Genomic DNA, 27,810 nt, shown 5'->3' on the forward strand with positions numbered 1-27,810 from the left:
GTTTTTAACATTTAAAAAGGCAACGTTAGAATTGGAACCTGCATTAAGTGCATTGTGTGATTACATTAAAATATAATTTTGTAACAAACATTGAACTCAACTGTTCAGTTCAAACAAGGAAAACGATACAACTCTTTACAGACAGGTGTCAATTTGTGGTTGGCAAGTTTTCTTTGACATAATAAAAATAAAAATAGACCATTGGTGTGTGTGTGTTTTTTTTTAAGAACGCGACACAAAACATTCAATGTTGCATCAGTATTTGCTTGTTTTGAATGCTCGGGAGACTTGAACATGTAAAATACAATATATTAGTACTTATAACACTTTCATGGTTTATTTTCACAGGCCTCTCCCACTCTCAGCTTGTATGATAAAAATGTTTCCCCCCCTGTATACACTATGGCACAGATACATTAATATTTACAGATATAATGTGTGTTTTTTTTTCTTATTTTTGGCGTCAGACAAAATGAGCCTCTCTGTGTTCGAGCTCCTGCAGCCGCCGAGGTCGCAGTCTTTGGTAGATGGGTTTGTTCTCGCTGGGGCTGAGGTCTTCGGGGCTGTTTGGGGGTGAAAGATTAGAAGAGGTCGAGCCCCCTGGGTCAATGGCGCTGTCGGTGGAGTCCTGTGTCTGGAGCCGTGTCTGTGGGGGGCTTGTAAGGGCGGGGGACGGCGTGGCTACCTCTGCGGGTTTGATGGGGGCGAGCGATGAGGCGGTGGTGGCGGTGGTGGTGGTGGTGATGGTGGTCACAGTAGTAGTCCAGTTTGGAAGCGTCCTAGCTCTGCTGTTAATGGAAGGAGGGGGCTTGTAGAAAGTTCCAGGAGGGGGCTGCAGAGTTCTCGGTGCCCTGAGCGTTAGAAGAGGATTTGACAAGCTTCTTGCATCACTGACTGAGTTATCTGTGTCATTTTCCCTTTTAGAAGTCCAGACAGGCTTCACCGACACTGAGTAAGGGTTGTTGGAGAATATGGTGCTCACACTACTCATAGTAGGGAGCACAGAGGCAGTTGTTACAGTGACCGGCATCGCTGCCTTTACAGGTTGTACTCCAGAGCTGGCGGGTGGCAGGTTGGCCACGATCATAGCAGTTCTCGGTGTAACATCATAGTGCTTGTACTTCCTGTCCCACGTTCTCCTCTGTATTGTCTGCGTGTCAATGAAAGGAGTGATATAGTAGGTGCTAACCCTGGATGAGCCGCTCTGACGGGCCTTTTCTGTCTCTGGTATCTCCTGTATAGTCTCAGAGACGGGGTCCCGCTCGGCGGAGCTCATATCCGCGTTAGCAGCAGTGTTGCGGTTATTCCTCTCGCTGATCTGGGCGGGGGTGGGCAGGCGTTCCAGCGGCATGCTGATCGGCCGAGACACGTGTCTGATACGCTGGTTGCGTAGTTGGACCTTTGGTGCCACGGTGGTGGCGGTGGAGGCGTTAGTGGAGCTGGGACGGCCAAACACTAAGGTTGACCTCTGGACTTCTTCTCCACCAGATGTCTGGATCCCGTTGAGTTTGTCCAGGGCTGAGACCTCTGTTCTGTCAGCTCCTGGCTGGACCTCCTGGACCTCATCCAGGATGTGTGAGGACGGGATTACTGATGAGTATCTTTTGTACACTTTGGCACTCTGGACGGACAAAAGAAACAATCCGTTACATTCTGTTCATCACATAACAATTAGTATTTCTTAAAAGAGCACGATGGACAAGATGGGAAGAACCAGAGATATCTTTTTTTCTTCTTGGATTTTCACCAACAGTTAGTCATGACTAGATTATTTGTACCTATTGTGCATAAGAGAAGTTTGTCATTAGCGCTTTCTGCCAGAAAGCTGCAGTTCATAACCAAAACTCGATTTTAACTTTTAACTCAAACCACGTTTTTTTCCAGAACAACTTGTTTTGGTGCCAAAATTAAAGTAATAAAAAAAAACTAAACTGAAAATAAAAAGCAAACATCAACAAGAATAAAAGTCCTGTATGTGATCATTCATCCACCATGATGCCTTTCTTTATTGCTATGTCACCTGACCTCTAATAACTCCAACAAAGTTCCCCGTTTGAAAAATGGTGAACTGATTATGTCTCATTGCCCTTCAGATCTTTTTATAGATGCATTACTAATCAAACAAACTCGCATCTCTTTGCCACAAAAAGAGAACATGCTTTATGGTCCTCCCCTCGCTGCGAGCCCAGCAGAGCCCCCGTCCGTCCTCACCTCTTTGATGTCCATCAGGGAAGTGGAGTGTCTGCTGAGGCGTTGCACCTTCTCTTGGGGGGTGAGTCTGGGAGACGCCTGGCCAGTCGTGGTGATTTCCGAGCTGGGGAGAAGCGATACGTCGAAGATCGTTTTGAAGTGTCGCACCAGCAGCTCGACCATCAGGGCCTGGTAGGGGTAGTCCACCAGGGAGGACAGGGACACCTCGGCGTCCGTCTGTCGTGGTTTGACCAGCGTGGGGCCAAAGATAATGCCCAGGTTACTCGCCGTCATCTTGTTCTCCTCTGCCTGCTCAGTCACTCTGTGGAAGTAGAAGACATATTTCAGGTATTGTTTATTTTGATCTGGGTTGTAAGGAGACTGACATTCTGCAGACTAATACTGGTCTGTTTAGAACATTTTAAAATTAGCCCCTGAGTGTTTCTCCTGGTGACACTGTGAGTAAATCAATGAGTAAGTATCTGTGGCAACAGTCTAAAAAAGAACAATCACGTTTCTGTCATGTGATAATCCAAACGCCTCTGCGATCACCTCTGAACATCTAAATAAAAACACCAAATCACGGGCAGAAAATCATCAGATTTAAATATAAAGATGAACTCATATTATCTAAAAATACTGGTGCTGGTATCAGATTAGAAAACCAACTAACCAACTGTGTTTTATGTATTCTCTGTCACTTCCTCTGTGCTATAGGGAAGTTTCTGTTTCCCTTTATGTCTTATGAGGAAGTTTCTGTGTGTTTGTGCAGAAAAGGACAAACAGAAATCTTGTTTACGTCTCTTACCTGTTAAGGTGCGCTATAAGAAAGCGCAGAGTTCTGTAGTTGGCCGGAGGCAGCTGCTGGAGAAAGTCTCTGATCTTGAAGATGACCCTGTTGAGCTGGACGCTCGGGCTGCTTTTCTCTCCCGTCGGAGGGCTCTGAGGTTTGTCAGCCTCCTCCACAATCACTCTCTGGCACTCTTTGGCCAAGCCGATGAATTCGTTGTAGTATCGATATAGAATCAGCGGCTCTGGTAACTGGAAACAGACGAGAAACAGTGAAACTACCAGTGCATGCACACGAAATAAAGTGTTTACCAATATGTAACAATATGTACCCGCTCATTTTTAATTGTTCAGTAATAATTTAGGCCTACCTGTCTCAGATAGAGTTTGAGGACGTTGCTGATGTCGTGAGGTGAGAGATCAGACAGCTCGACCAAGTCCTTCCCGTTTTCAAACGCCTGACAGAGCTTCTCGACGCGGGACTTAGCTCCATTCACACGGTAGATCCCCTGTGAGGAAAAACATTTTTACTGTAATCGTGACATATCAAAGACCTTTTGCCGTTTAAGGCAGGATAAAAGCTCTACATCTAAGATATCAAGCGATAAAGATTAACCACAGGATTACCTTGATGTTGAGCGCTCGACTCTCGATCTCAGACGTGCACTTCTTGATGATAAAAGGGATACCATCTGGGCTGTTTTTTGATGCTTGGGCAAAGTCTATACCAAACAGTTGTAGCCTGCCTTGCAGCTTTTTATGGCCGCACTGGATAGCAAGCGTCTCCAGACACTTCTTATGACAGGCCAGGGAGCACTAGTGGAGGAAATAAGGCAGTTAAATAAAGAAATGAGTGGCTGATTTATCGATACTTAAACATAAAAACAAAGCAGCCAAATGGCAAAACACAGCGGCTGTCAGCAACATTTAGGATCGAGTACTTTACCTCCTCGCACTCGGCTCCGTGAAAAACCACCAGACTATCGCACTCCCTGCACTTAGACGGAGCTCGTAGTTTTCTCAGCTTGTGGGTTTGAGCAGCTTTCGACATCTGAGCGTTTCGGAAGGGCCCGGGAGAACTGGCCGTCTCCGTCACCATCTCTGCCAGACCTGAAAGTCAGAGCCGCTGGTGAGGGAACTGAGTCGACAGGTGACTTCCTGCTTTTACGCAGGACAATAAAAACTGAACCTCTGTGAGGCAAATAAAAAAAAAAGTCTTTGTTGATTAGCATGTAAATGGTAACTCGGAGCACCTGGTTGTAAACACACTCATTGAGAGAAACGATTCAATTAAGATAATTAGTATAAAATATAAAACTAACTATGCCTCTGGGCAGTTTAGTTCTGTCATAAAACTACAGAAAGCTGTTATTCTAATATTTGACTGCCTGGTCAAACACACAATTACACGCCAGCTCACGTGAATTTCTCCCCCAAAAAACGTGTTCAAACAGAAGAGCTGCTCTGCTGCTACAATCCACAATGAGAAAATAAACAGACGCTGACCGGGACAGCTCAGCATAGATACAGGAAGTGTAAGCTGAGGCCATACGCCAAAACTAACATGACTCCCATCTGTGCAGCTACGTCCACTGCAAAAACATTACATGTAAGCGAAATTCACCACAGAGCCTGTCCCATAAAAAAAAAGCACTAAATGAAGTGTGTAGAAGTCTCTAACGGGTTCACCCTGCCTTCCTCGAGTCCCGTCACATAAATGATGATACACAAGCCCGAAGTTGGTATACACATTAGCATGCCTGAGAAGAGCGCACATAAAACGGTCACACACGTGCACCAGCTTACCGTTATCTGAGGGTGATGGTGGCTCTCTTTCATCGAGGTCATCAGCAGAGGACATGGTCCCGGTGGAGGGAGTCCTCGGCAGCCGTCGTTTGAAGTCTCCTGCACATACGGGAGTCGTGAATTTCTACATAGTGACTCGCTCAGTGACGGACTGTAAGCGTAAAAGAACATTTTCCCGGGGCAGTACCGAGAACAGATAAGCCACGGTGCTCTACATGTGTGCATTTGGTGTTGAATAACTTTGCACAGTGTGACAAGTAGTTTCAGCTGTAGAGGGAAGTGCACCAAGTAGATGAGTAGTGTGTGTCTGGTGTACAATGAGGAAGTTGAACTAAAAAGTTTATAATAGAAAGAAAATACATAATGAGTTCATCTTTTTTTAGTTTTGATTTGGGTGTCAAAATCAAGTTTTCTCTTCCTCTCTTCTCAAAATGTTTCATTTCAAATCTTCCTACCTGGACTGGCGGTTGGGGAGTCCATGGACCTCGACTCGCTGCTGCCTCCGGCGCTCTCTGAGTCACTGCACATCCCGCCCTGGCTCCCCTGACTGCTGGAGGCCCAGGCTCTCAGCGTGGCCTGATTTCTCAGTGCTGTGAGAGAACGCACAGAGCACCGGTCACAACAACAACAGAGAAATACAGTCGCATTTTCTGGAGGGGAAATTTACAGTTACATTTCCCGTTTAGTGATATTGTTAGTGTCAGTTTTGGTGGTCACCCAAATATTCCAGTCCTGTGAGAAGTAAGTAAGACACGACTCAAACTGTTATGACTTTAGTTATGAGAACTTTTCAATGACTCAGTGCACAGGGAAAATCCCATGTAAAGATACAGAAAGATATGCAGGCTGATCCAGCCTGCAGATAACAACACACACGCACAGATATTATACTTAATGCCACTATGTTACCACTCATTTTGTCAAAGTAAGTAAGTATTCATGGTCTTGTAAATGTCCTTGTTTGGGTTAATGACTGAGCGGGCACCTTGTATGTCTGTGCTGCTGTTGGACCTCCGCTCGCTGATCTTCGCAGGCCGGTGTAGAGGACTGTCCACTTCGTCTCCGCTCAGCACGTCGCAGGACGTGATGGATGCCTGCGACAGGTTGCCGTGGGAGGAATGAGTGCTGCCCACTGACCTTTTGTTGAACACGAACCTGCGTGGGTGGAATGAAGTCAGCATTTTAAGTTTAGGTGTGATGAATTCACCAGTAAGAAAGAGCTCGGTTGTCCCAAAGCTCAGTGTTGTTGCTGTTCAGCACCAGTGACTTTAAAAAAATGACATCACCGGGCTTTCATTTGCTGGCAGGTAATCTGTTTTGGTGACGCCCACCACCAAGACTCTACGCATTAACAGTCTGGCAGAGTGTTATGAATAAGCATGACACATTTCAATCTGTTATGCCTAACCCTACCGCAAGACATTACCTCGTTACTACACACACCTGTGAGATATGAGCTGTACTGAGCCAGTTATTTATTTATTTATTTATTGGAAAAAAGCCTAAGCTAAGCCCTGTGAGTTGCCTCATACGGATTTCCGAAAACTAGACTAGACTAGATTGTAAGACCGAAAGTGAGGATTAGGAACTGAAACTGAAATGACGTTACATACATATACAATATTTGTCACCGCGGGCCAATAATGCAAGCACAAACTAGTTACAAGCACTGAATTAAGCCACAAAGGAATTTTTCAGTCACCGTCAACATCTATGATTTATGCCTTTCTGTACCTACAACAACATCATTACTCCTGTCATTAACCCACTGCTAAGAAACTGAAGTTATTCAGCATTGCTTATTTTCTTAGTGAGTGTGTGTGTGTGTGTGTGTGTGTGTGTGTAGGAAGCTGATTCTGACATTGCTTTGACAATCTAAGTCGAGTCTTAGGGACAGAGCCAAACTCTCACGCTCACAATCTCCCCTGCTGCATTCTGCCTGCGCCACAGATATTTCCTGAGGAAGGGCAACAAATTCAACATGCATTCTGTCTCTCCTTCACTCTCCCCCTGCCCCCTCTTCTCACTCCCTTCCTCCCACTCTGACTCACAGTTACCTTTGCTGAAAGAAGAACTAGGCAACGAAGAACTTCTAAAAAGGGGCTAGGAGTGACTTAACAGTATTTTGAAACACCAAACTCAAGCTGCTTCATATTACAGTCACATGAGCAACAAAAAGCGGCATTTAAACTACAGTAAACTAATAAAAGAGTGCAGCAAGCAGATTTCAAATCTCATGAGATTTCATGAGCTAGTCGCTGAAAATACTTGCACGAAGCTGAGGAGTTTAAGTCTGATTCTGAAGATGCTCTTGCCCCCATTTGAGAACATTTCCAGAATTTTAGTGTGGATCCATGGCCTTTGGTACCTGGTACTGTCAGAGGAGATGGAGTCTGAGTGCACGCGCTGTTTGGGCAGATTTCTGGGCAGGTTCCTGACGAACTCAGCGTAGCATTCACCTGGTTCGTACAACTTGGCGCTCTCGCTCATGGCCTGGTAGTGAGCAGGGAGCGACACAGTCTGCGCCTGCTGCATCTGAAACCAGTTCACTGTCACCTGAAGAACGAGAGACAATTCAAGGAAGTTCAATCAAGTGTTTGGAAATAGTTAAAAATGATTAATTACATTCAATTATTCAGTTATTTTTCCTATTTAACATAAAGAAGATTTCTGAAATACTGTTCTCATCACTGATTTCTGTGGACTGATTAAGCACTCCCTTAAAAATACATACTGAACTTGAGCAACAGTGAATGTCAAATGGCCTGTTTTGTAACACTTAAGGCTACATCAGTAGCTCCTTCATCATTAATATTTTTATGTATTTGAACTCATTATGGTGGACTAGACCATTTAAATCACATGAGAACATTAAAAACATATTTAATGTCGTTTAGTGTCCTTGTGTTAAAAGATCTTTCAATTAAACTAATGTGGTTACTGTGCATTGTGCCCAAAAAAACAAAATATTATTGGACCGTGCAGTTTCTTCGATCGTTTATGATGTCATTATAATGTCATTATGATGTATGTGTACTGTGCACTCACAGCTTTGAGTGTAAGGTCACACTGGAAGACCATCTCTCGGATCTGTGTGAGGATGGTGCTCTTCGCGTTGGCCAGATCCATCTTCCTGACGCCTGCGTCAGCCATACAGCTCTGGTACTGATCCTGGGCCTCCTCCGCCTGACCACAACAATGCACACGGAGAACAGTGTGAGGGTGTGGATGAAATGCTTAATTACAAAGTGTGCTGACATTCAACTACAAAGCACTGCTATTACTTTGACAGCTTACAGGATGACAGAGCTGGCACACACAGACATGCTAATATAAATTGCTCTGTTGTGGTGAACCCCACCGCTCAGATTATGTCATGTTTAATTAATAGAAGATGCTATTTATTATTTCCCCCTGTCATCGTGTCCCCTGCCTACCTTCTGCAGAGCCTCCTCCTCCAGCTTCCTCTTCTTCTCCAGCTGTTTGTTACCCGCATTAGACTGCTCCTCCTGGGAGCGGTTGGTCGATGAGTGGGCTTTCTGGTACTCCTCTCTCCTCTGGGCCTTCAGCGTTCGAGCCTTGCGCAAGGTTGCATCTGCCTCTTGCTGCCAAAAACCACGTGGATCAACCACAAACGGCCATGAGATTTAAATATACGAGTGAGCACAACGCTTATCATTAATATAATCAGACACACCTCTGTGGTTGTGTGATGTTACGGCAAAGTTTGTAAACAGCCAGAGCTTTGAGAAAGTAGTGAAATTATTCATCCACGAAACAAACACTGCCTACAGAGTTAGATATAAAAACAACTCGTATTTCTGACACCGATGACGCAAATGTAAAATCTGCTTTGTGTTTTTGCAGAATTGTTTGCCATGAATTAAACTATATTGACATTTATGTGTCTGACACACTCCTGGCCGGCTGACAACATTTTAACATTTACTGGTGGAACGCAGCGTTTTGTGCAATGCAAAAAAGGAAGACGGGTAGATACAGGCGAATAACAAGGATCTCATATTATGCCTCTGTGTTACGTACCATTTTCTTTTGCTCCCTCTGCCACTGCTCCTTCAGGTCTTTCCTCAACTTGTCCAGTTCATTCTTACGGGCCAGGAGAGGCTGAGAAAAGTCAACAATTATGCCGAGGTACACAGTTTCATGAGACCTTTTTCTGAATAACATTATTCTCAAAAGCTTTGCGCTGAAGATATGAAATAAAGATGTTAACTACGTGAAAAATGTTTGTTCGGCAAATACAGATTACTGACTGGAATGTGGCATCGCAGTGTTAAAAATTGTGCCTCGTACTTCAAGAGAGATGCTGTCACAATCCAACAAAAGAAGATTTCAGGTACACCCAGCTGACTTGAAGGTAACAGACTCGAGTGCCTTACCTGTATGAACTTATTGGTCTGAAGAGCCATGGCAGTTTGAATGAGCAGCTGTTTGTATTCGATGTCGTTCTTGAATGTGGAAACGTAGATGTCACTGAAGGGCATGTAATCCTTGGAGAGATGAAATAAAAGAAATTAACATCTGAATAAGGATTACATACACATATTTATATGAAGACATCAGGTATAAATGATATTCTAATTAAAAATATGAAAAAGGCTCTTCTGTTACCTGTTGACTGGCCAGTGTCTTGGCAGCTTCAGCCATTTTGGCATAATTTTTGGCATACTCAATATCTAGAAGAAAAATAGTTACAAAATGATAAGGAATTATGTTTCTTCTGTGATCACTGTCCACAGTCATGAGAATTCGCAGATAATGGAACTCACTCTGGTTATTATATTTCACTTTACAGTATATTACATGTCTTACACAGTGTGTGAAGCTCTGTTCCTGACTGAAGGCTACATTTCAATGACTAAGTGGTTGTAAAGTGCCCATTAACTGTTCTGTCACTTCTGAACTCTAACCACAATTAATAGCGAACAAGCTTTTAAACACTTAAGAGTCTATTTGTCAAATAAAACGTACAGATAACTCTTTTTGTCTAATTACAGTTCAGAATCAATCATCACATCCAGTATATATAAATATCTGTTTGAGAGTAGCGCACTGCAGCGTCTCACCCATAGCCACTCGTTTCTCCATCCAGGCCAGAAGGTCTTTAATATACTTGGACCAGGCTTTGGCGTAGAGTAGAGCAGACTCCACCCCGCTGTCATTCTTCAGCAGGGTCAAGTCGACTTCTTCCTCCCGTGACAACGGCACCTCCGGGCCTGGAGGAGGTACGCATATTAAAAACGAAGTGAATCGAAACATATGGCGTCAACAAAATAGTTGGAAGTGTTTGGATTGATGGGTCTCGGGTCTACTATCCCAACAGACGTGTGTGTGGGAGATAGATGAGAAAAAAAACACACTGGGGTTAAAGTTGACAGTGTGGGAGGATATGAAAGTGCCGGGGATCTTTTAAAATAGTCCAACAGTATTATTTTCTTTTTACTGCTTACACTGTGATGCACCTCTCCCAGCCGCCTGCCATCTGATTTAACACAAACCCCATGTGTTTCCCATCCCACACGGAACTACTCCTAAACAGGCAAGGAATGTCAGATATGTAGACGGAGAGGGGAAAACGGGCAGCTAGTATGAAAAAAGCAGCAGAAATAACAGGGGTGGAAGCAGAGGTTTAAGGCGGGTCTACCTCAGGCATTCAAGAGTCCAAATCACTCAAGCTAACTCAAAAGCTGACACTCCAGGGAGCCCCGGGCTACAAAGCAGCCATTAAATGCTTTGTAAAGCAGCCGTTAATAGCTATTACGTTTCGGGATTCATTTAGTTTGCTCTGAGGTAAATAACAGAATGTGAATAACACTTACCCACAAGGTCACTTTTCTCTGAGACATATTCCTCGGGATCCACGGAGAGATTGTCAAAAGACTGTGAATGAGACATTTCAGATTATACAAAGCTGAGAGCAGACGTACAATCAAAGTTAGACATCAGAAGAAAGCCGGGCTTTCAACACGCCAATTAAGTACAGCAAGCAAGTCTTTGAGGCTTTTTTAATTGAGGGGGCGTGGTAAAAACGACTGTTTTAAGTGCAGCCTTTTGAAAATTGTCATGTTTGAAAAAAAAAAAGCTGGGAAAAGAAAGATGGTGTCTTACCCTGCTTCTTCTGGTCTGGGGTATCCCCAACCCTGAGCCGCTGTCCACATCTCCCATAAGGAAGTCAGAAACTCTGATGGACAGATGAGATGTAGATGTACGTGAAAACTACAGTCTGATGTGGTTTAAGCTGATAAAGGGCTCAGAGAAATCTGAACAGTTGTTAGCTCTGATTAAAAAAAACAACAAAAAAACAAAAAGCAGATCCAGAATTCACAGATGATTTAACGCTTTTACGATTGGCTGAGGTCAGCCCAGCTTTTGTTGGCCGTTACACAAACAAAAGTCATAAAAATCTGGTGGTGTTGAAAAGGTATACAAACGCTGTACTCACACATTGCCGAACGTGAATGCCAAAGTGTCAATGGATGTGTGTATCTCGCCAAATATAGCTTTTGTGTTTTCTGGGTTCACTTCCTTGAAGTTAACGCCTGTGGAGAGTGATAAAAAGAAGAACTTTAGCCAAAGGAAAAATCAGAACGCTCAAAACAAAACTAAAAGTATTTAGACAAAGAGACCTGTAACGAACCAGTATGAGAAACACGAGGGATAGATACATACATTTTTATTTTGAAACTAACTATGTATTAAATGCAAATTAAAAGTGCAACTTGCCCCAAGCATCTTATTGGTTTTCTTCGTGCAACCATAATTAATATAGGCCATAGTTAAACGTCTTGCTTTCGTGGGGAGTGGTTTATCGCCTCTGCAAGTTGTTTCAGGTTAGTGTTGACATTCTCTTCAACAACAGACAAAAAACCTTCCGAGTGGTTACACGGGGTCAAAAGTTGCAAACAGCTTTCTAAACCACAACCGCTACAGCAGAAAAAAGCAATAACACGTCAGTATCTTCCTACCAAATCAAAAATGGCTTCTTCTGAACAACTTTGAGGACCTTCGAGGTTGGATATTCAAAGAACAATCCCAGATTTCCCCTTCTGTCTTCCATTGTGCCATGCTCCATGTTGATCACAATAGAGGCAATCAATGACAGGCATTATTTACTTTGAGATCTACTGACAGCAAAGACGTCCACAGATTTCTGAACCGCGAGACGGTCGAAGTTTGACAAATCTTCGAGAACGTGTGCACAGATCTTTCCTCGTCAGGAAATGGTTTAGTCAGCAAGAACGCATTTGCAGAAAGCAATCAGAGGAACCAAAAGACACACAGGCAGTGAAATCCGACGAAGCGGAGTACTTCCTGTCTGCCCGCCACAGGAAACACTCACACAGCTTGAGTTCTGTGACATATAACACTATATTCGACCGCGACAACACTTACCTTTTCTCTTTGTAACCTGGCATCTGAGTTGGGTAACTTCGACAAAAAAAGAAACAACTCTACACAGTTCCAGTTTCCAGACTGCTTTCTAGCTTTTGTGCTTCCATTTTCTCTTCATGAGAACGAATTCGATCCATGTCACAGGTGGTTGGGTAATTGTAAATTCCCAACCTATGATGAAGCAGAGAAGGGTCATGGCATCCTGAGTTTTGGGGGGGAGGCAAACCCCACGTTCTAGGGATAACTCTTGAGGAGACGCAGTGGTGTGAGCCTCCCTGCCGTGCACCTCCCTGGCCCTGAATGCTAGCGTACAACTCTGCGCTGACTTCTTCCTCAGGACATCCTGTGGGTCTCATAACAATGATTCCAGAGCTCTGCCCCCCCCCTTGTCACGATTGAAATATGGAAACTGCATCACTCGAGTGCTGGGGCTATTGTTTTCTCACGACTGAGCTGTAACTGGAAAAACTAGCCCCTGCTTTTAGCGAGTTAAAGAATATCTGATCACTTTCTGGTGAGCCTGACTTGGCATAACTTGATCTTGAATCGGTGACAGTTCATTCACAAGGTCAACAAAAACACGATAGCTCTACTGGTGAGGCAACATTTATATTTAACTGCAAAGAGTGTTTATTATTACACTTTTCTTAGATTGATTAAATAAATCTGCAAACGGTTTATCTGCGTAGGGACAGAAAAATGCCTTTGACAAGCACATACAAGATTGATTGCAGTAAACAAATACAACTGCCAACATCTTCCCTAGGCAAATGGGGACAGAGAGCAGCGAAAGAATTTCAATAAGTTGTTGGAGTTGACACTTTTATTGCAGCGTCCTGCAGTTTTTCAGTAGGAGGGGAAAATGAACACTCTTTAAAAATGTGACCAGGAAAAGAAACTTTGTCTGGGTTTCAGTTTGAGCCAATGAGAGTCTGTGAAAAGATCATATCTTTGATGACACACAAACAGAAGGAGTGCGGGCCATAAAACAATAGGTATCTCTGTCTTGCTTTGTTTTTGTAGGTCAAGAGTGAAGCTGAACACGTGTCTTCACGTTTTCAGCTTGATAAAAACTTCAAATCTGCCCACAGTGACAGATGAAAACAATAGTGAGAGAATAGTCTGAGTGGGATAACGTCTATATGTAAATGGCATTTGAAACTGGTTAGGCGAGCATGTGTTTGGAGAGGGAGGGACCGGGTTTTATTTTTCCAGTAAATTCTGGCAGCTGTCCAAAAGCCCCAGGTGTCATGACCAAACATCAAAGAAACAACAAGGATGAGGAGACGACACACGCTGAAGACACTGAGGCGCGCGAGGCCTGTTATCATCCAAACCTTTGAGTCCTCATCTCTGATGTCTCACTGATTCATTCCTCTTTCAGCCCTTCCTTTTCAGCCCTCCTCTGACTCGCTGACTGTGGCAGTATTGTGTTACCTACTGGCCATTAGGGACAGTCCAGTCAGGGAGTGTGCTGATGTAAGGCACCCCCTTGTGGACAGGCAAATGTCCAAGATACACTTTTCATGTAGATGTGCAATAACTCTATTTACTGCTACTGAATACAAAAGAACAGGACTTTCCTTATAAAACAGCACCGCAATCTTTGTGTGTTTTTCTGTATATTTTATGTGCAGTTTCAGAATCAAATATGAGAAATATCTTGGTAATACTCTTTTCTGAAAGCGACATTGTCGACGTAAGAACACATTGGGCTTGAAACTCGACAGTTTGAGTGCACTTTTTTATCTCTTAATGCCAACTCAGACCTCAGGTTGTATGCTCATACAAGTATCAAGTGCTCTGTACGCCTCTTTCACTGCACATAACTCATTATAATCCTTTTAATATGAGTTAAGATGAGGTCAGGGATTACTGTGACACTTAAAAATAAACAGATGTAACTGAATGGGTGTGATAGTGTAAGAACTCTCAAATGACACACAAAGAAACTGGTGCCCAGTCCTCTTAGTAAGGTCGCTGTGAGGGCTGATATTCATCTGGTGTATTGGATAGGTGAGCAAAAAGTCTCTTTTTTTGTTGTGGCATAGAAACTGTAGTCTTCACTCGTGTTTTATAAATGATAAAAAAAAAAACCTTCAGTCATCAATCATGGTGCCGTTTTTCGTTCACGTCACTGACAGTCTGTCCTATCATTAAAGTCTCAACAATGCTAATAATTCCTTTGGCTGATCTAATACTGGGTCTTCTTTGTTTCCTTTTGTGCACTCACACATTTTGCATTCTAAACATTGTCGGAGCACCACTCAGCACAGCACAGATGCAGACGTGCATTCTTAAGGAGTACGTCACAAATCAGGTATTGAGATAGGTGAGTGCTCAGACAACCCACACACACACCTCAGGACAAAGAGGAAAAGAATGAAGAAACGTGGATGTGCCTGACTGACAAGCGGCCTGCCAAAGGGGCCTCCGCGGTCACTGAAATATGGAATGCAAATTACAGCCGCGTAGTCTCCACGGTACAGATTCTTGTGTGCGAGTCAAGTGAAGAAATACCCTCGCGGTGAATCACGTTTCGAGCGGATTGAGCTCGTGATTCTTTTTTGTTTGTGTTCATTAAGGAGACGGGGAATGGATCTGTTGCTGAAGGAATAATAACTTCTCATGCTGTGACCTTTTGAAAACAAATCTCCAAAGCCAAACTCTAACCAAGCAGAGAGATATAAAATATTCCTGTAGGGTATTTCCCACGCTAAAACACTAACAATGAGATTACATGCCGTGATATCTGAGCATCATCTGGGCACCTGTGTGTGTTTACTCATGTGTCGGCGCGCGTCCATGCATGTTAATGACTAGTTACTGACCTTTGACCTTGGCAATGACCGTTCCGGCCGCTCCCAGGATGTCCACAGAGTTGAGGGTCTGGTGTTTGCCGATGACCGCCTTGAGGACGCGGACTAACTCAGCCAAACGTTCCTGCACCACCTCCTGAAGATCTTCCAGATTCTCTGTAAAAAGATGGTAAAAGTAAGTTACGTCATGTCAGTATCAAGACCTTGACAAGAATTAACTAATTAACTTAATTCAATCTAAAACCCAAAAGCAATTTTCACCAATCTTTATCCATCAGTCAAAGTCGCCACCATCACGACAACCTCACGTTCTAAATCACAGGTGACAAATTTAATTCCTGGCATTCCTTTTGTCTCTGCCACACTCATTACTTGGCAAACACTCATTTTGTAACTCCAGACGAATCACCTCGGGGCAAACAGCACAATACACATTCTGTTTTATCTCAGTGCCTCCAAACGCCAAGTGTTAGGTGGCTGTGGTTGAGTGACAGTGACTAACTCTCATGTTGCAGCGTAAAACTGCCGTGACGAAACTTCTTCTGTGCTTCCTCCAGGCACAGAGTGACACAGAGTACACCGGAAGAGGCACGCATCTATGTAAACAGGTCACATTGTCGCACTTTATGAGATTCCCAGACAAGGTGAAGATGATGAACATCTAGATGATGACGTGCTTTTTTTGTGCTTTTGCGGTGACAAGTGGAGGCAGAGTCAATAGTGTGCTTTAGAGAAACGTCCCAGTTAACACAAAAGCTACAGATTTTATCTGCACGGCCGCATATTTCAGTGCTGACAGAGTGACAGCGATGGCTAACTGTATGCTCGATTTATTCTACTTTTTAATGCACAAACGCTCGATAAGTATAACTGTGGTGTGGCGTGTATAATTTGTCAAATGCAAGCTCTTAATAAAAAAGGGACTCATATGAAGAAATGTTTAATTTTAGAGGTGGCTGAAGCGGCACACGTGGTAACTATTATGCAAGCATACTTTTGCTTCAGCGATCGGCCGACAGTGTGAGCAGGGAAATAAAGTTGAGGAAGATTTCGCTCTGTGAGGTTTTCAGAAGATGATACTTGTGGAGGGAAAGAATGTACAAAATGCATTCAGATTACATCTCTCCCCTTATTTCACTAACCATCAGTCATGCTGCTATGAGAGGTATGCCTCTTCTGTAGAAGGCAAAGCAGTGGACACCATTTATCTGTATTTTATGTGTGTTACCAGAGGTTTTCCTGACCATGAACGCTCTCCTTCAGCGTATGCGTCCTCTTGTTTGGATTGTTTTACAGCACCTATCAGCGGTACAGTGTGTTTTACAAACAAGTAAGCCAAGAAAGCGTGATAAATCTTGTCCAAACAACAGGAAGATCTGTCTCCTGCGCTGATTCAGGCTAATCAACGGAGACGTTGCGAGTCGGCACCAGACAATAGGTGAGTTCATGTCTAACTCACTGTTTTTGGAAGAAGCCGGGACACTGGCTGGAAAACAGAAAAGTCATCTGTTTTTCATCATGTGCCACCCCACCAGGCAGCGGTGGGTGAGATGAAGAGACCGAATTTATTGGAATTACAGAGGGTGAGAAAATGAGAGCCTGCGCGAATTGGCTGGTGTAAAAACATGGTAGAAGAGACATAATCTGCAGCTGAGAGCTAAGCCCTGACCATCTGTGACGCCATTTCACAAGAATGACAGGAGAGACGTTAATAAAGACGCCAGGCAACGATAAATCACTGGAGGACGTAACACAAAGACGACTTGAAGACACTACACAAAAATTAAAAGGAAATAAACAACATCAGGGTCCGGCTTGCTCGTCAGAAGCTGAGTAATCCCTGCCTCTAGCTTCAACTCAACCCCTCGGCAGGATTAGTGTGGAGGAGGGGGACTAACCTGCTCACCTGCCCCAAGGCGAGAGGTTCCTGACCCTGCAACACACACTTTAAATGTCCCCCCTCCCTGTTGACGCTGACAATAGACCATCATTAGGCACCCTCCCCTTCCTTTTAAACATCCTTCTCAGTTGTGGTCATCTGTGTATTTCTGGCCGGCTCAGTGGCGTTTGAAGATTTTCTTATCAAAGACGTGTGGTTTGCACATTAGCATGTGAAAACCAGCCCTGAGAGGTGCACACCTGGGATTTTTTTTTATTTAGCATCACACAAGTGGAGCATGACTGTTGGAATCACAGCAGCGACGTCGGTGAGGACTCATTTCCCCTTCCCTCTGAAGAGAAAACAATTTAATTAGACCGATCTGTCCTCCAGAGGAGAGAAAGGGATACAAATGGCAAGCAAACAACAATAGCTGTGATGTTGTGGCAACAAAGACCGAGGGATGTCAGAAGCCAATCTGCTGGATTGGAACTGAAGCCAATCAGGGCTTTTTTTTTCTCCCAGTATTGGCTGTATCTTTTGTTTACTGTCACTCACCGCAGCTGTCAAAGACGTGCAGAGTTAATACACTGTAATAGAACGGCAAACAAACAGATAGCAGCCAGCAATTTTAATTTATGAGGCAGGCACTGACAGAGAACATACTAATGAGAGCAGAGCTGCTTTGGAGGGTACAAACACGGCCTATCGTGCATCGACTGCAACATTTGGCACCACGCCTCAAAAGCAGAGCAGAAAAGCCCCTGTCCAGACTCTACATTTCATGCAAGTTGTGATTTAATGCAGACAAACTGAACGTGCTTTCCTAGTTCTTCTTATGCAGGCCTACTTTAATGCAGTTATATGCTCTATAAGCTCTAAAGATAAAGACTTCCATGTCAAGCAGAAACTATGCCATTACAAAAATAAAAGACTGAACATGAAATTAAAGTTCAAACCATTTTTTTAATTTCAAAGATTTAAAAAAACAGACTCAAATATGACCTTATTGTCGAATGTCAAGTGTGCGCGTGCCTTAACCTCCACATTGTTTGAAGTCTGTGCAAATAGGCTACTTTAATTGTTCATTCTTCACCCCAAGAGCCTGATAAAGGATCCAAACAAAGGAATTCTATTTAACAATCAGAAATGGGAATAAAGTTATCAAAACAAGGTCGAATTTTGTGTGACAGCTCATACTGATCAACGCCATTGTTGCCCTTTGAATGGTGTGAGAGGATCTCAGTGCTCACTGCAGCGTGAGACAGCTGAGAGAAAGCCGGTTAAAAAAAAAAAATTGAAATAAAGAAAATCAGCCGTGAGTGGTTTTGTCACAACAATGGCATCAAAAAGCGCACTGGAAATTCGCAGCCTGATTGTGTGGGGGGCCATGCCATTGTTTAGGTAGAGATAACAGCGCAGAGGCAGAGAGCCGGGGTCGTATTGTTTAAAAGGAGGACCCCCTACAAACGCCAACGCAGCTCAAGATGAGCTGGTTGTCCCAGCCACGCTTCATGCTCGGCCTGTTTCGATTGTTTTCTACAAGCTCCAGACCTTCCTCCATTTTCCTTTTTCTAGACACTGCTACGCAATAATATACAACCACAAAAATGAAGTACGTAAGAACATTTATTTCAAAACTTTCTTTCTTTATCTGTTTTCAGCGCTGTTCCATGATGTAACTGCAAAAAAAAACAATACCACTAACCACAACATCTCTAGCACTTGTCGACTACCGTACAGCTTGCAATGCAACATGCAAACTACGACCAAAACGTGAGGAAAGACGTGTGCTGCCCATGTATATAAAAAATATACTATATAATTGTTTGAATCTACTTCTCAGTGTGCCCCAAAAAAAATCCACACAAGTCTCAAAATTAAGTTAGTTAAACTCCAAAGGTAAACCAGAAAATTAACTATATATTAATAATAAGTGTTCTTAAAATAATACCAATGATTTTGCACAGATTCTCCAAAGTGACCCGAAGTCTATCAATGTCCAGCCCCTGCAGACTTATAAAAAGATGGCAGTCACGTTGTTTACAGTCAATTTCACAGGAAACTGAACAGAAAGCACTCATCCAGAATAATCCACTTCCCTGCTGTCTGTCTGTATCCTCAGTATGTTGCAAACACTCACAGACTTTTGCCAAAATATTGCTAAATACTTGTATTGTGTTTGGAGTGTCGCTGTTGAACAGGTTTAAGAGGGTGACTCGCGCTTTAACACGATACAGTAGCTCAAACATTAGTCTTTTAAATTAACGTCTGCTCATATATTGTCGTGCGCGGGGGTCCCATTGTGTCTAACAATGCTCATTGTGTGTGAGTGTGGCGCAGAGACTGACCAATCTAATCCGAACCTTCAGGTGGCCTGACAGAGGTTACAGCCTCTTCTCCCCCCACTGATAACAACAGGCAATCAACTGGCCTGTCTGGACACGCGATCAGCTCGACATGAAACAAGCCTCGGCAGCTCCGGTGACACAGTACTGCTTGGGAAACAGCCGCAGGGATTTACTGCAAGGCTAAGGAGGGCCACGTTTCCCCATCAGCATCCCTCCTCCTTTCGAGAGAAGAGGAGGGATGACGGGGGTGACAGATTTACACCCACAGTGGCAGATGATTTTCAGGTTTTCTTTCAGATGTGTATCCGTCTGCCTCATTCCTGGATGGTGATGCATTGCTCCCTGCGATGACTCACCCCAAATGCCCCCTTGCACAAGGAATCAGCCACTTTTTGTGCTTCCCCAGAGAAAAACCAGGACTAATACGCTACACAGTCTCTTCAATTACAAACTGCAAGGCCAGAAAACTATTAAATACTATCTGTATCGGACTACGCTCGCATTGCTGAGGTGCCGGCAACCTGATCTACGACAGGTGGAATTGTTTGGGCAGGATTCCATCTCCAAACACTAATTCCCCCCTCGCCCACCCCTCCAAACAAACGCAGCATTGCTTGGGTGCCTCTCCGCCTTTTCCCATGCCTTGTTTGGAGACAGAGCGGGGCCCCAGACATCACAGAGACAGTAAACAGCAGGCACTCCATAAACAGCTACCTGCTCTATTAGTGAACTACACTCTGTGAGGTCCCCGGGCCTCACAGTCAGGCTAATTCTTTGACACTTTGGTACATGTTTGGTGGTGGTGGAGAGGGAGGAGGGGGACTATACGGCAGCTGCACAACAAGACTGCATTCTTGAATCGAGACACACAGCTCGTCGAGTACAAAGGGACGGCTGAGACAAAAGCAGAAAAGTAAAACAGGAAATAAAAGCTTGTACACATTAACCACTGCTTAAATATTCCAGTCCAAACCACAGAGTTTTGAGACCGTCATGAAACTACCTGCTCTACTTTGTAGTCTCGTTTTATTTTTCGCAATTGCGTACTAACTGGATTACAACTAATGGTGATTCATCTGTTAATTAGTTTAACATTCAATTTGTATGTACAAAAGCCAAGGTGACATTCAGAGTGTCCAACAAACAGCCATAAAATTTATTATAATATAAGATGAAGAAAAGCAACAACAGGAATCACGTGGTGTTTGGCATTTTCGTTGTAATGCAACGAGGAACAAGGAAAAGCTGGTGTTGGTAGGGTTTTATTCCAGATGTCTGGGGATGACTTCACCTTGAGAAACTGCTAGTACAACATTTTGCGAGTGAATCACTTATGACAATACAGGAATGTGTGTTGGAGAGTCTTGGGTAAGAGAAATCTCTCGGGTAAGGTCTTTATTGTGTCTCCTAATTCAAAGCTGAGCAAACATAACATAATCTGTTCTTGATATTCGACGCAAAAAACAGCGTCACAAGCCTCCGCCCCCTGCGATCCACAGCTGTAAACGTTGAGCAGGTCTGCCCCAAACGCCGGCAGTGACGTCCCCCTTTTGCTTAGCAGGAGCTCCACTGGTCAATCCACCCCTCGCCATGACCAATCTCCTACACAAACATCCAGAGCCCATAACCATAAATCCCACCCCAAGAAACACACCCCAACCACAAGCTTGCACAAAAACATCCTTCACCATCACAGGGGAAAGTTACTGCCCAACAAATCTCTCCTTTTCTTCCTCCTAAGAGCAGCGGGCCCATTAAACCATTATGTGCTAGAATTTGGCTTTTCTCTCGACTGAAGGCGCCCACCCGCAAGTGGCCACTTCAGTTGGCACAGGGGCACTTTTGTGTAAAAGGGGAGATATTTGTGGTAGCTATTGCTGGATATGTTTTTTAAAGAGTGTTGGTGGCTTTTATGGCCAGTAAACAGGGTGTAAAACTGGTAAAAAATGGAATATAATGCCACCATTGACCATAATAGACCTAAGGGATTTTATCATTTTTAACTGACCCCACAAAACATTTCTAGTTTGTCCACGAGTAAACAACCATGATCCGAAAGGCAAACAAGTCCCTGTAAGATACAGCCAAACATTTCATTACACGCTGCTCTAAGAAAAAACGATAAAATCTGATATGCAGATACAGACTGTACAGTGTAGTTTAACTGGAAAGCCAGATCTTATCATGGTGTCATGATGACAGCAGCAATTAAAAAAACAAAAAGACTTGCATGTTCCTCCTTTGTTAAAAGACTTTTTTTTGCATCTTCCTCTACAGCCCTGCACTGTACGGTGAACGTTTCCTGCAGCGCGGTGGGAGGTGACGTCTTTCAGAGTTTATCCGTGGTAAATAGGCTTTCAACCTCATGCTCCTCAACTATGCTGCGAGATGTTTGCTCTGCCCTGAAGCTGGCGCGGAGCGCTGTTTTTCTGTTCCACCTGAGGCGGAAAAAGGCTAAAATAGAGAACCCAAACTCTCTTGAGCAAAGTAACCTGCAAGGAAATAGAATTTCAAGATAATGTCCTGATGGCTATCTGTAAAGTTAAAACCTCATCCTTTCCAGCCCCGCTGGCCTGTATGCTATCCATAACTTCCACCACCACATTTCTCAACACGCATTCCTAAACCTTTTTTTGGCTTGTAAAAGAGGGCAAACCACATTTTGTTTTGTTTTGTCTCAGCACATTTGTTAAGGAAAAGTGAAGTTTGGAGTTATTATGTTGCTGTGTGGTTACAAGAAAACAAAACAGAGGATGTAAGATGATGAAGAAACTTGCGTTTGGTACATATATATGAGCTTGTGCAACAGTGGCATTTTGTAAAATGACACCTCAGAGTGAAAGATCGAATTCTTGTGAGTAACAGTTTTGCAACATACAGGTTGTGATTCCCCTGAGGGCCCGTAGGTTAATGTATACCAATATATTGGTATGTTTAATCTACAACTGTTCCCATGAGACATTTCTTCTGGATTCCATGAAAACAAGCATTAATTTTCCACTTTTCCTACCCCGAAATGTCGTAAACGAAAGACTATACATCCTCCTGTGAGTTACATTTAAGCCCGCGCATTGAAGCTGAATTATTTTGAGGAGAGTTTTCAGAGTCAATCTGCCTCACACCTAACATTAGTCTATTGAAGGCACTATAGCTACAAGTGAACATTTGTTCTAAAGGAATGCAGAGTATGCAGGAGAGTGGGGGGATGGGAGGGGGACAGCAGCCCGGCTGTGTGTAGAGGGCTCCTTTTTCATCCTGATTAAAACCATTAACCGAGCCGTCTTCTGCAAAGAAATACAGACGCGAATCATAATCTCAGAACGAAGAAAACATCCTGACATTTTTATTACACTTCTTTTTTAGTTTTATTTTATTACGCTGGCTCTGAAATGCCGTACAATGACTAGTCTTGTACTATTACTATTAAACGCTTGTAATGTTGACATTGGGAGAATTTAAGCCCTTTGCGTGGCCCTGTGTGTGGCTTGAGGCAAGACGAATTCCAACACGAGAAAAAGATTGACTTCTCCGTTTACAGCTATTACACAGAGATGCCACAAAAATTTATTGAGAGGTTGGTGCAGCGTTCGATATTTTATATTTTGACAGAGGACTTTGTGAAAACTGTGAGTCCGTTTTATGACTACAAGCTCGTACTGTATACCTGCTTTATGCGGCTCCACCTGTCGACGTGTTAACAGTTTGTTCTTTAAAAATGTAGGTCAGTTTAACTGTTATGATACAGATGTGTGATACAGGGAGGTGAAAGGTTAGGGTTGAGGATGGGGACAGCAGTCTCCCATTCAGTCAAAGCTCGTGCAGCCTCACATTCTTTGTTCGAGTTACATTCTTTGACAGCTTGTTGGGCAACAATTCTCGCAAAAGCAGTGTGACTGAGGGTCCGCTTATGAGAGAAAGTGTAAATCTACACCACGATCTGACTCTGGGGAATCTTTAAGTGTGAAGTTGTGGGCATGAACGTGGAGGGTCTGGTTAACTCGAGCTCACGGTCCCCGATGAGGAGTTCCCCAGCGGGTTTCCGACAACCAAACACACTGCGTGCATGCGCCTCCAGCTAAGAACTGGCGGGTGGCCCGACTGGAAAAATAAGCATCTTCCAGGCTAAACTATGTAAAGTTTTCTCTGTAAAGGGAGAGATGAGACACAAACACACACACACAGAGTCAGACCTGCCTCTCTGCAATGGGAATACAAACCGACCAGATCACAACGGGGCACATGCCTTTCGGCAGCAAAAGCATTGTATGGGTTTCACACAGTACTCCAGTGACAGAGTCACAGACCTTTCCAAATATGAAAAGAATAACAGAAGAACTGGCATGTGCCTCGTTCACCTCCTCCCCACTTCCCTCGCGACCTTGTTCCTGCAGATTTTCTCAACCACACGGAGACCCGTTGCTGTCAGCTTGTTTATCTTTTCGACACAAAAAGCGAACACATGCTGCTAAACACACAACTATAGCACGGAGATGTAGCAATGCATAACTCTGCCCTAACTCAGTTTGGCAACCCTATGAGGAAATACCGTTTACAGCTCCATTAATAACCCTTCAAAGCTATTATAGGAGGAATAACAACGCTGGTAGTCAGCTGTAAACAGTGCTGTCATGAAAATGGAACAACAGTTCTTAGACGCTTAATTGCAACTGCCAAACATCTCTGACATTTTTAATTCAATTTACGAAGAAGAAGCTTTCACTTCCTTCAATTATAGTTGAAGTTTTCTTTGACAGGTGAAAATGTTCCAGTTAAAGTTAAAAATACAGACATGTGGCATCATAATAAATATTGTTTTGAACTCCTGACTCCTGTCACACATTTGAGTTGTGTTTGCCATCATTCTTGTTCATCTAATTTGTTTGTTTTTTTACCAAAATAAAAGACACAGCCCATTTGAAATCATTAGAAAACAGACCTTTAACTGTTGCCCTTTTTTCAGACCGTGTAAGACAAAAACACCCGAGTCACCAATCCAACCCTTCTGTGGATGTAACATACACACTGAACAGGATGTAGACAGACCTCAGTAAGGTTAAAATGACCAGATCAGCATTATAAGGTTAAAACGACCAGATCAGCATTATGTAGACAAACTACATATTGACTCTCCTTTACACTAGGTAGGCGAGGGTGATGTGAGGAGATTGCAATGCAGCAATTACACCACTAGATGCAACTAAAAATTCTACACACTGGACCTTTAAATTAAGAGAACGCTCAAAAATACAAACACTGAGGTTGTTGGAATACTTTCCATATGATTATAATGACTTTTGACATGGTTATATAAATCTCCCTGCTGATAATCAGTGTCTGTCTTTAAGAGACATAGCCAGCATTGCTGAGGATGTGCAGTATACAGGGTTTCTGGAAACTCCTCAAAAAGTTAAGTATGTGTGCTCAAAATCTCAAATCTCATGCTCGCTTTTTGGTTTGCTGTCATTGGCAGCCTTGGATCACAGAGCATACGTCTGATTTGAACTGTGATCATCTCCCATCATTCTTTGTTTTACCAATCAGCACTGACAATGACTCAATGTTTACTTTTGGCTCGACGGAAAACCGCATTATTGTAGCAGCATCTTGCACGAGTTGTTCCGGCAAACCGCTTGTGTGTCGGTGTCCTCGGGAAGAAGAATAACAGAAAAATAAACCACTAATCCAAACGGCAAATAGCTGAATGACATTATAGGGTCATATGCTATGATTTCATACCCACCTGCTGAATAAGAACTGTTGTTAACCGGGGAGGCAAATATCCCAAATGTTTTTGTGATGGCTCAGAGCAACACTCAGCACGACGCAAGCCAAGGCTCACTCACAGAGGCCTCACTCCTCCAGCCAGAGGAATGGCTAAACAACTCACTCCTACTGCCAGACCCTGCAGTTGGACCCCAGCATGTGTGTGTGTGTGTGTGTGTGTAGGTATGTGTCTTTTAGCTGAACAGTAGGAGTAGTAGTAGTTGTTGTAATAGCTGCAGACTCAAATTATTGATTCCACAGAAGGAAATGTAGTAAAGCAACTGGAGCAATACATACATCAAAAAGCCAAATTAGAGGTCTGTTCACAAGGAAAAGATATATATATAGAGAATATAATACAACAAATAAATAAGTAACGTCGTGTTAAAATCTTTAAGTGCTCATTCAGACAAAACAAGCATGATGGAAACTTTAAATCCTTGATTTTTCACCAATTTATAAAGTAAATGAATAATACATAAATAAATAATAAGCGCAGATAATGACAGTAATATACAACATGATCACATTAATTGTCAGTCATTAGTGTATGTGTTACTGCAAAGCTTCATCAAACGTGGTGCTTGTGTGGGTAGAGTGTTTGCGTGTGTCTGCAAACAAGAGAAGAAGAGCGAAGTCATCGAAACCAAGTGAGAAAAACTGAAAGAAAGTGAATAACCTGTGTCTGTACAGTGTGTGTGTGTGTGTGTGTGTGTGTAGCTGTAAAGACACCAACAACATTGCAGGCGAGGCTGTTATCACACTTTAAACTGACACTCCACAGGTGGCTGTTCAGGCTGTCTGTTCTGACTTTCGGATCTTGGTTATCTATTTGTAACAGTACCGACAACACACACACACACACACACACACACACACACATACAGAGGCTTCCTGGACATTTAATCCAAAACACTTAACGGTGCCACGAGTGCAACTATACTGTGTGGGTGTTGGCACATGAGGCGTCAAAGCAGAATGAAGACAGTGCGTGATATGCTACCTGTGAGTCACAGAAAACAACGTCAGTACATCCCCAATGTATCTACAGTGGAATTTGCTGGCAGGGAACTTTAGCATCATCGGTAAAGATCAGGTTAATGTCTCAGTCCAGTCCAAAGGGCTCCTTTCCAGACAAGCGGTCAGCAAAAAAAAAAAAAAGAAGAAAGTCGACATATTTTCTCCATAGCCAGCAGCTCCTTTAGACCAAAATTCAATGCGATATAGACGTGTTTGATTTAAAAAGGACTTACTCAAGTGAAAAGAACGTTCTTGCTCTTATCCTGCTACGAATGCTGATCTCCTAAAGCTACAGTATTACCTGAATGCGACACATTCCCCACCACTATCTGAGGTTTGTTTGAAAAATTGAAGAAATTCCAGCTGAGGTAGAAGTAGGCGAGAGGAAAGCGACGCACACAAAGAAAGCACTTTATCAGAATGTGGCCGATGCAGAGCCGAACGTGCAACAATGACGGTGGTCAACAAGTACCCAACGATGGATTTCCTTGTCATTTTTACAGTGTTCCACTTCACTGACCACCACAGGCTCCTGCACAAACACCTCCGCATTCCAGCTCCCCGCTGCCGAACTCACCTTTACAATGGAAAGCCTCCTTGAGGTTGAGCAACACGTCCGCGAAGCACCGCACATCATTCACCAGCTGCATTACATACTCCGGGTCCACTCCTGATGCCCCGACCAGGTGGGACGTCAGCCCCATGCTGCTCAGAGGATTGGGGTTCTTGGTGGAGTTGCGGCCCATATCCCAAGTCTTGGTAGACCCGGCCGACAGAGATCCAGTGTGGGTCTTGGAGAGGTGTCGTGGCAGACTCTGGTTGTACTTAGCCCCACCGACACCAGCACCACCACCACCACCAGCACCACAGCTGTTGCTGCTGCTGCTCTTCCGGAGCATCCCAGCTGCCACCCTTTACAGGAGGGGGTACAGAAGGCCGGCTAGCCCCTGAACTCACCAAGCTGCCCTGGTCCCTGGATGGCTGAAAGACAAGAGAGAAAGATGTGTGAAGACGATGATGATGATGATGTGTGTGTGTGTGGTCTCCTCTCCATACTCATTAATCTACTGTATAACAGAATTGTTAAAGACCTGTTACACATGTATAGTAACCACTTAAACCAAAGAGGAGCCTCTCTAAGATCAAATAAACAGCACGAAGGCACCATAAATGCAGCTTACATCAAACACAGCGTGTTTTATGGCACTTTTTGCCACCCATAAAACTCATTTAAGGACTTTTTTTTTTTTGGTGTCACTTTTTTTTTACCAACATTGAGCAACGCCCAGCTTGTTTGTAAAAAACGTTAGTAAGTGTCAAAAAAGAGATTTTCATAAAATAAAAATAAAAAACAATGGCATAAAAAGTAACCAGCCATGAAAATAAACAAAGTAAAAGTGTAGTAACAAGCTGAGCTAAACCTTAACCGACCTAAACGTTACTTTTTCCGGACAGTTGAGTGATGCTGCCCCGGTTTAAACGGTCGACCCGGGTCATAAACTGCTATGCTGGCACACACACACACACAAAAACTCACCTGCTCGACTGTTTACTGACATAATGTCCAAGATATCCAAACAAATCAAACAAGCTTTAACGGAGCCTGTGAAAAAAAATCCCCAACAACGGCTGAAAGTTGTCCGCTCTGACTCCGTCACTGTACATCGAGACGCTGCCCCGCAATCAGCAGCGAGCGACTCAACCGTAATTTACGAGTCGGTTTGTCACGTGACGTGCCCAGGCGCCGTTTTGATTGGCCGGGAACCCCCTTCAAGTGATG

The 27,810-nt window shown here is 43.6% G+C and overlaps 1 protein-coding gene across 3 annotated transcripts; it reads right to left on the bottom strand.

Annotated features, from left to right (window-relative positions):
* Positions 1-230: 230 nt before the first annotated feature.
* LOC109142443 (rho GTPase-activating protein 29) lies at positions 231-27,726 on the bottom strand. Of its 3 annotated transcripts, XM_019276255.2 has the most exons (22): positions 27,568-27,726; positions 26,608-27,011; positions 15,030-15,173; positions 11,249-11,345; positions 10,915-10,987; positions 10,626-10,686; positions 9,873-10,022; positions 9,418-9,482; positions 9,186-9,296; positions 8,830-8,910; positions 8,223-8,390; positions 7,834-7,971; positions 7,154-7,341; positions 5,771-5,940; positions 5,241-5,375; positions 4,786-4,884; positions 3,926-4,089; positions 3,607-3,795; positions 3,351-3,488; positions 2,999-3,231; positions 2,212-2,512; positions 231-1,621 (listed from the first exon to the last, which is right to left on the bottom strand). In XM_019276255.2, exons 2-22 carry the CDS (start codon positions 26,927-26,929, stop codon positions 464-466), a joined length of 4,185 nt encoding a protein of 1,394 aa, XP_019131800.2. In that variant the 5' UTR covers positions 26,930-27,011; positions 27,568-27,726; the 3' UTR covers positions 231-463. The 3 variants fall into 3 exon arrangements, with proteins under 3 accessions (XP_019131800.2, XP_019131801.2, XP_019131802.2); XM_019276256.2 differs by lacking the exons at positions 15,030-15,173; positions 26,608-27,011; positions 27,568-27,726 and adding an exon at positions 12,199-12,511; XM_019276257.2 differs by lacking the exons at positions 15,030-15,173; positions 26,608-27,011; positions 27,568-27,726 and adding an exon at positions 11,772-11,955.
* Between the last annotated feature and the right edge of the window lie 84 nt (positions 27,727-27,810).

The sequence above is a fragment of the Larimichthys crocea genome, chromosome II, assembly GCF_000972845.2.
Source record: "Larimichthys crocea isolate SSNF chromosome II, L_crocea_2.0, whole genome shotgun sequence".
Classification (NCBI taxonomy): Eukaryota; Metazoa; Chordata; class Actinopteri; family Sciaenidae; genus Larimichthys; species Larimichthys crocea.